The sequence below is a fragment of the Plectropomus leopardus genome, chromosome 6, assembly GCF_026936395.1.
Source record: "Plectropomus leopardus strain MGB_pleo_1.0 chromosome 6, ASM2693639v1, whole genome shotgun sequence".
Classification (NCBI taxonomy): Eukaryota; Metazoa; Chordata; class Actinopteri; order Perciformes; family Serranidae; genus Plectropomus; species Plectropomus leopardus.
The window spans coordinates 33,731,822-33,740,267 of record NC_142181.1 but is presented as its reverse complement, the minus strand read 5'-3'; the positions used below and the strand labels follow the sequence as shown (position 1 = coordinate 33,740,267).

General features: G+C 43.5%; 1 protein-coding gene across 2 annotated transcripts in view; it reads left to right on the top strand.

Annotated features, from left to right (window-relative positions):
• Window positions 1-2,752: 2,752 nt before the first annotated feature.
• The window catches only part of nova2 (NOVA alternative splicing regulator 2), a 115,579-nt gene continuing 109,885 nt past the window's right edge, over window positions 2,753-8,446 (top strand). Inside the window, exons 1-2 of one of the 2 annotated variants that reach the window (XM_042487293.2) lie at window positions 2,755-3,910; window positions 6,925-6,993. In XM_042487293.2, coding sequence (XP_042343227.2) covers window positions 3,754-3,910; window positions 6,925-6,993 — 226 coding nt within the window. In that variant the 5' untranslated portion in view covers window positions 2,755-3,753. Of the gene's footprint in view, window positions 3,911-6,924; window positions 6,994-8,446 lie in introns of both variants that reach the window. The other variant, XM_088079313.1, reaches the window with a different exon arrangement.

Sequence of the window (8,446 nt, the reverse complement as noted above, 5' to 3'; positions counted from 1 at the left end):
CTGTAAGAGTAATGAGTTAGTGTGATCCAGCTATCTGACATTGTGAATGATCCGTACTGCTTTTTTGGAAAACAAAAAGTGAATGTCATGAACTTTTGTAGCTGTTGCCCGAAACTACCGCACAATAATTAATAAAAAAATAATATGGTAAAACTATCTTATTTGCCCATGAACAAATGAAAAGGTCTGAAAAACAAACACAAAGGAAGAAAAGCCAGTTGCACCAGTGAAAAAAATCAAAGGAGGCTTGTAACTGGAAATAAATACCAAATTGTTGCAGACTATGTGCTGCTCTCCCACCAGGCTGCGAGCAGAGGGCAGCAGAGGCCCAGCATCTGTGAGCAGCACAGTTCATTCTACATCCTGAATATCCATTTAGCTGCAGTCAGCCTTGACCCAGTGTTAGAGAAACTCCCAGAATACTGTATGTACAGTACTGAACCCTGCAGGGAGAGCAGCTGTGAGCAGGTCACACCTGCTGAGGATGACCTTGTTCTGAGAGAAAACTCATTTCACAGGGCTTTACTTGAATTATTGGAGGGTAAATTAATAGCAACAAATGTTTTCTTTTTATAATGGAGCTGATGATGACCTAATGATGAAATGTTTGCTTAAATCTCATTTTATGCACCAGGTCAAATCTTTTTTTTCTTATTATCTCAGAGGTCTGAGATGTGACGCTCCAGCTGGCTCCTGTCTCAGCTCTTCTTCCATTTTTTTTCTTCTTTTGACTCACTACCAAACATTTTTGTCACATAACTGGGAATTTCAGACTTTAGTTCCAAACTGAAAAATCCATCTCTGGAAAATCACCTCTTCCTGACTGATTCCATGAGAGTAAAAGTCGGAATAACATTTGCTGTTGGCTTTTGTGCTCAGATTATGACATAGTGGGAAAAAATGAGTTATTACAGCAACCTTGCTTCTTTCAAATTGCATGTGGTGTTTGGGATAACTTGTGGCAACTCGGAAAGCTGCTTGAAGTGTTTGGGGGGTCACTGTCCAAAGCTGAACAGAAACTTGCGGAACCAAATCTCTGAAAACTATCTCACTAACATCTGCTCATAGCTCCCAGCCTAATAAAAACTCAAGAATGCTGCTAGTCTGCGTGCTTTACTGCTTATGGAGCTACTTCACTTTTTCCATATGCTGCTGCAGCAGCTTGGACGCTCTGGCGGTGGGGGACCCTCACGGTTCAGCTTCCAACTGATTTTGTCTCTGCTCCAAATGCGTAAATGCATGTGTCCGGCTGAAAGTGTGCTATACACTCCACAGGCTGTGCAGAGTAACCCATACAATTAGGCGCCGGCGTCCAGGCCTTTTGTCCCTCTGAGCGGCGCATGCTATTTGTGGTGCAAAAATCTGTTTCAGACTGCAGCCTGGGATCCATCTGCCTCAGATTTGCCACGTATTTCCAGAGCAGGAGACTGGCTCACCGGTGCATTTCTCATGGCGATGTGAAATAGTGCGAGATAGCTGCTCTCTGCGACTTTGTGTGTGTGTGTGTGTGTGCCTGCCTGCGTGCGTGCTTGTGTGTGCGTGTGTGTGCACAGGCGGCACAATGTCACCTTGACTACAATCTACAGGAGGCAATGAGGGCGCACCGCATCTGTACGGCACTGGACAGAGCAGGAGAGAGGGAGTAGAAGGTATTTGCGTGTCTCTCGGAGCGAGTGTGAGAATATGCCAAATGTGTGAGTGTGTGTGTGTGAGAGAGAGAAAGACTGAGGCGGGTATAGCTCTCTCAGACAGCTCACAGTGCTGGAGGATCCCTCTTCACATCCAGGCAGAGCGACGCAGAGATGTCAGGCGCAGCACACACAGGTGGGTCACACAGCCGCTGAGGGGACAGGTGAGACAGGCCGGCGCACAGGTTTCATGCTTCCTCTGTTGTAGAGCTGTTTTCAGTGTCAGAACTGTATTAATGTCATGCAAAACTACCAAACGGCAAATTTGGTTATTTCTTTTTTTGGTGCAGGTAATGAGCAGGCCTGCAGTCTGGCCTAGGGGTCATCAGTGTTGCTCAGGTGCTTTGGAAACAAAAATCTGTCACATTGGAGATTGTGAGTTTCACAATGAGGCAAACAATCACAGATACAATAAAAAATGTTTTAGAATTATAAAAATGCTATTCAATCCTGCCTTTATCACTTTGACAAAAACACCATCTTTACCAGTTTAATTCACTTGCTGATTTCTATTTAAACTGAATCCAGGAAACATTGGGCGAGCTGTCCTCCTGCAGATCTCCAGGTGAGTTGGAGGCTTCCTTGGCCTGCTGACAGGCAGCTACAGACCTCCAAACAGCCGCAGCGGGACCTTCAGGCTCCCGTTCAGCTATAATTGCATTTGCCGCGACTGTAAGGCAGTAAAAACCCGCCGCCGCATCCTTTCCTCTCCGTCATGTGACCCCACCGGGCGAATATATCTGTGTCCTTTTCGTTTCGCTGGAGAAATGCAGCTTTGGCCAATAGTGTCTCGACTGAGGCGTCTCTCTCCCTCATTTCCTCGCTTTCTCTCCCAGGACGCCTTCATGGGACGTGGGAAATAAGGAGTTTGGTCACACGGAAGCGGCTACAACATGGCAAAACCGGGATTTAATGTTGGAAGTGACCTCAAGGGATGACTTGGCAAAGCGCGTCAACATGTTTTATTGCGCTTTTGTGCGTAAAAAGCTGATTGTCGATGCCATGAGACCACTAATGTGATGTAATCTAATTTAAATACCCTTTTTTCTTTCTTTTCTACAAGTTGCCTCTATTTTGGAAAGAAAATGAGAAAAAATCAAGTTGTACAAAAAGTATTTACGCGTATTTTGTCGTTTTTGTAATTTGGGGTTTTATCGCTGGACAATAAAAGGACAAAAACATACAATTTTTTGCACAAAACTATGGGATGACCGAGTTCACGGGATGTCACTGAAGGCACCGCGCGGCCCTGTGACGTCAGTCGCTCCCCTGCGCTCCCTTTAGCAGCCAGTCAGAGAAGGGATGCTCTGAACGCAAGACTGCAGCATCTTCACCGAGAGATCGAGCAGGAAAAAACGTCTCTTTCTCTGTGTGTTCCTCCAGCTCCGCGTCTCCGGACCCTCCTCACCCACCCCGTCACCCCTGGGTGTCTTCATGATCGGAGCCAGGACAGGATAAGAAGAAAGAAATTATTATAGCCTACCAATCGGATTTTTTTGTATTATCATTGCTTCACCGACCTTTTACTTTCCTTCTTCTGTCTTCTTCGGTTGATTTCGCCTCTTTGTCTTTCGGTCTTGTTTTTTTTTGTTTTGTTTTATTTATTGTTCGGTTTCGCTGGCTGTTGCAGAGGAGCGCCACCATCCTGCACTGCCTGACATGCTCTCTTATCTGGTTGCAGTGGAATGACACACAAATCCTAGCCCGCATCTCAGAAGGTTGATGGAAGATTGACGCTCCGTTTGCACGTTTTTTTCCAGTAGCCTAGATCATTCTCCGTCTACAGAGGTTTCGGATTTGTCCCCCTCTCTCTGACACGACCGCTCCAGCGTTTCTTTCTTTCTGCCCCTGCGCAGCATCTCTGTACGCACGGCGCACCACGGAGAAACGCGCAGCTAACCTTCCCCGTCCGCAAGAAACAGGCGTATTTTTCCAATTCCCAAATCGCTTTCGCCTCCTCCAAGGACTCATCTGCACGGCTACGCTGCGTAAAAAAGAGGGAAAAAAGGGAAAAGGGGGGATTTAAACGCAAACGCAGCCCAAGCATCCAAGAGCAAGCTCGAAAATGATGGCCGGCGGAGCAGTACAGCAAAACGGGATTTTTTCAAATCCTCACCATCACAATCAACAACCACACATGGAGTCCGATCCCCCGGACTCGCGTAAAAGACCCCTGGAGACTCCGACGGAGGCCAGCAGCACCAAACGCACAAATACGGGAGGTAAGCGATGGGGATGCGAGGAGCTGTTCGGGTTTCGGTGTTGCTTCGATGTGAGGCAGGCAGAGAGAAAGTAGAGCAGGTTGATCTGATTCTACACATGCATCTCAGATTCATAGATGTGTCTCAGTTACGCAGTGATGTAAATATAGAGAGTGTTTTCTTCTAATGAGCGACAGTCATTTTCCATCAGCATTAAAATAATGATGGGCCGCCGCTTTTGGTGGAAAGGAAACAATGAGAGGGATAGAGGGGGGATTTGGAGGGAAGCCGCCGGTTCCCCCTCGCCTCACATCCTGACTGTTTTTAGCCTCCTTAGATCAGCCGAATTGGGTGTTTTTATTACGTCTTAAAGATTTACGCGCAGCCACAGCGGCCATGCTGGAGCCAAAATAAGGATGTAAACAAGTGAAAGCCAGATCGGGCTGGTGTGTGATCGCAGGCTCTCATCCCGTCGACGGATGACCTTGTGATAATCTCACACATCAGCCTCCATCGCCGCTTTGTGTACAATTACACAAGCGGATAAACAAGCGGACTCACATTAACAGCAGGCCTGTGGCGAGCCGGAGAGAACAAGGGGGGATCCAGAGCAGCTCAGAATGCGACAGTGTCTCTGTGTTATTGCAGCATGTCAGTCAGTGCCTGCTGTACATTTGGATCCTGCTTTTTTTCTGTCCTGATTTTAATAACCTTGCCATAACCAAGGGAGAGATTTATTATTTTTCTTCTTCTCTAAATTGTCCAATCATGTTTCTTCATTATTCTCTGGTTGGATGAAATATGGATATGTCACCATGGTAATCACCATATTTGGTTTTTGTTTACATGCTGTCATGCGCCAAGCATTCCCATCACCCGGCATTACAACCATCAGTAGCCTACCCTGGCCATGCACCCCATCATGGACATATTTGGACATACACTGCACCTTTAAATGTGTTATTTACACAACACCGAAGTGCCGCATGCACTTACCAAAAGAGCTGGGAGATGTTTTATATGCAGCTCAGGATATTGAGAAAATGTTTTCATTAGAATTTCTAGATTTTAGGCGTCACTTTTAGACTGTCAATGTGGACTTGTAATAATATTATGGATGCCGGTTCCTTTAGGAGTAAAAAAATATGTTATTAGCAAGACTGGAAAAATATATTCCAGTATAAATTGGTAGAGGCATTAAGATAGTTTAAAGTCAATAAGCATAAGATGGTCATCAATATTTAAAAAGAAAACATCAATTTTAGGTGACCTGCACCCTTAATGCTAAAGTTGCATTAATTTGCATGCACCCTTTATGTGATTAGAATCAGAATAAGATTTATTGCCAAGCAGGTTTTCATTTACAAGGAATCTGCTGAATGAATTTGCTGCTGAATTCGCTGATCTGGTGTACAACAGTACTATAATAAATACGACAAACTACAGGAAAAGCTGCAATAAAAATATGACAGAGATAATTTTAAAAAAGTACCTTAGCACAAAAATATGAACAATATAGTCATGTCAGAATATAAAAAGTGTGCTGTGTTTAGTTATGTGGTAAAGTTATGTGTTTAAATTTGATTATTTTCATGTAAAAAAAAACAACAACAAAAAAAAAATGCCGCAAATTTTTCACCTGTCAGGGCAGAAAAGTCTTCACTGAAACACAGATTAATTAAATGTCTTAGTGGTTCCTTAAGGTCAGATGACAAAGGGTTATAATAAAGTCTGAGATTAATTCAAACATTTCAAGTAATAAAAAAAATATGCAAAAAAAAATCTGGTTTTACTGGAGGTGCTTTCTGCAGGTTTGATCAGAGAAGAACCACCATCATTTTAAAGACTGGAAGTCTGAAATGTACCGTAAGGTTTGCCTGATTTATCAGTCTCACATTGAAAAGGCCACAAGACTTCCCTCAGAAGCTCTACATTTTGGGTGATCTGCTAATTTAGTGCGAGCAGGTGTGCTGGTCAATAATTTGGTAACTTAAACCCTAACAGACCTACAGAGTTTGAGTGTCCTGTCCCTTTAAGTGCACACGTGACACAATTAAAAAAGAGCCTTAAGTGTGACGCCCAGACAATCTTGAGGATCAATATTCATTTTGTAGAATTTTGGGCCCTTTTCAGCAAAAAACATCAAACAACAGGACAGCCTTTTCTCAGTTTCTTCAGCTCCCACCAGAAAACATGACAGCCGCCCTCAGACAGAGAGAGTGTCCTGCTTCAGAGGGGTGAGCTGCAGGTTAGCGAGCGTTGTTTAACTGCAGATCGATGCACTCAGAGCACTAAAGGCTCCTCCTCGCTGTATGTAAAAACCCAAGGCTCCCCCTCAGGGGACCATCCTCATGCCTGCGTAACAGTTGGACAGCTCGTCCATTTAGACAAATGAAAAGGTTGGGACGATGATGATGATGATGATGATGAGCACGGCCGAGCAGGCTTTTACTCAGGCGGAGAGGATGGCCACGGTGCAGCCAGGTCAACACTCCCTCAGCCGGCAGCATCAGGCTGATGGTCGGATGACATTTGGTTGAAAATGTACGAGTCGCTCACACACACACACACACACACACACACACACACACACACACACACACACACACACACACTTCAGATAATCAGCAAAGAGGAATCTGAGGTTGGTTGCAGGTCTTTGGTGAAAATTTTTGCACTGACAGTTAATCCAGTTCTGTTTTTTTTTTTTTTTAAATGTCCATTTGTTGCAAATACATGCTGAAGAATTTGGTTTAAATGATCTATTTTATGACTGATATTGACATCTTGAAACCAATCAGATGACACAGATGAGACTGGCCTAAATTATTCTTTTATTTGACTGATAATAAGATGCAGAACAGTAGCGTATATTTTCACTGAGAGTATGTTTTTGTATTTTCTATTTTTAAGATGCACTCAGGCTGCAGTTTTAAGAGGTCAAAGTGCTGCTAAGAGATCATAACAATGGTTGTTTCTCTGTATGATTAGCTTACGCCACACACTCCCCACCCCTGTGCTTCCTCTCTCTGTAGTGGCCTTCCTGCAGCCCCTATTTGAAACTGAAGGCATTGTATTCCCTCACCAAGAAACTGAGACTCATGGTAAGAGAGACTTTGATTTTGATCTTCTACCTGTCTTATTTTATCTTTACTGTAACCTTCTTCAATGCAGGACTGATTCAGCAGTGACAACACGTACATGCTGTGTTCTTGAAGGTCAAATTCTGCAGAGTGAGATCTAAATTTTTAGGGCATTTCAATGACGAGGTCTGACTGCTGCCTGACATTTAAATAGGATTTAAAGTAACACCCTCATATTCTGCTCATGATCCAGGATGATGCATGCTGAGATTGTTTATATTGTATGTTACCAGTTCCATGACATCCATTTTCATGCTTTTTATACAAATTCAGTGTTTTTTTTGCCATGATACCCAACATTACTGCACAGATGATGACCTATGACCTCATGCTAGCCATATCATCAAAGCACTTGGGTTTATGACTGCTGATGTTGAAATGTTCATGCATTGATAGTGTGTGATATGTGATGGCTACCGTGCAACTGCTGATGAGTAGAAATAACATGGCTGTAGTTTTAACCCTTTTTCCCTTTTCACAGGTAGATATTTAATGTGTAGAGCACTGAGAGGAAGAAGAAAGCTTTTAAATCAGAAACGTTTCTCTTCATCGGAGCAGAAAATTATAATTTTATTCATTGCTTAGATATAAATTGAGATGTGAGGTATGATGACTGTGCAAAGTGTTTTCAGATCTGTGTGAATGAGACGTGAGCGTAGACACTTAATTCAAACAAGACAGAAAAAGACGGACTTTTCCACTGAACTTGCGGCTGGTTTGGGTCCAGAGTTTATGCAAACGTGTGTGAGGAAAATGTGAAGCGACAGTAGAGAGAAAGAGCTGGTTGGCTGTCAGGCAGTGGAGGTACAAGAGGACATGGGACCACTAGAACCGCGATGGTCATAAATCACAGCCCTATCTCATAAAACCTGAAGGTCTTAAAGACAAATGAGGATCAATGAGGAACTGCAGCAGCTCCCGCCCCCACCGGCCCTCTAATCCACCAGCCCAAAGCCATTCTCATCTCCGCACCTCCTCTGCCCCTCACCCCGAACCAACAGCATCCCCCACCCGCCCACTTTAAAGGAATTTCCCTCTAATCGAGTACATATATGATCAGAGACGTTTAATGAGCTCATTGTTAATATTTGATTTAGTTTCTGATGTTTAAACTTGGATCATTTTCAAAGCCAGGCTACATCATGATTGGCTAAATTAGTAAAAATCCTCCAGTCGTTTCATAATTCAGGGGTCTGCTGCTGTTGGCCAATCAGGGTTTAGTGCTTTATTAAGACTTTTTAGATTTTAACCAAGATGACATTTATTTAGAGGAACAAATATTTATATTTGATAAGAAAATATGACCTGCAGGAGAGTTTACAGCAGCAGTGATGGTGTTGAGTTGATGCTTTATAAAGTGGTCCAAATGAGGAGTAGGAAAGTTAGAAATAAGACACTAATTGCATTAATTATG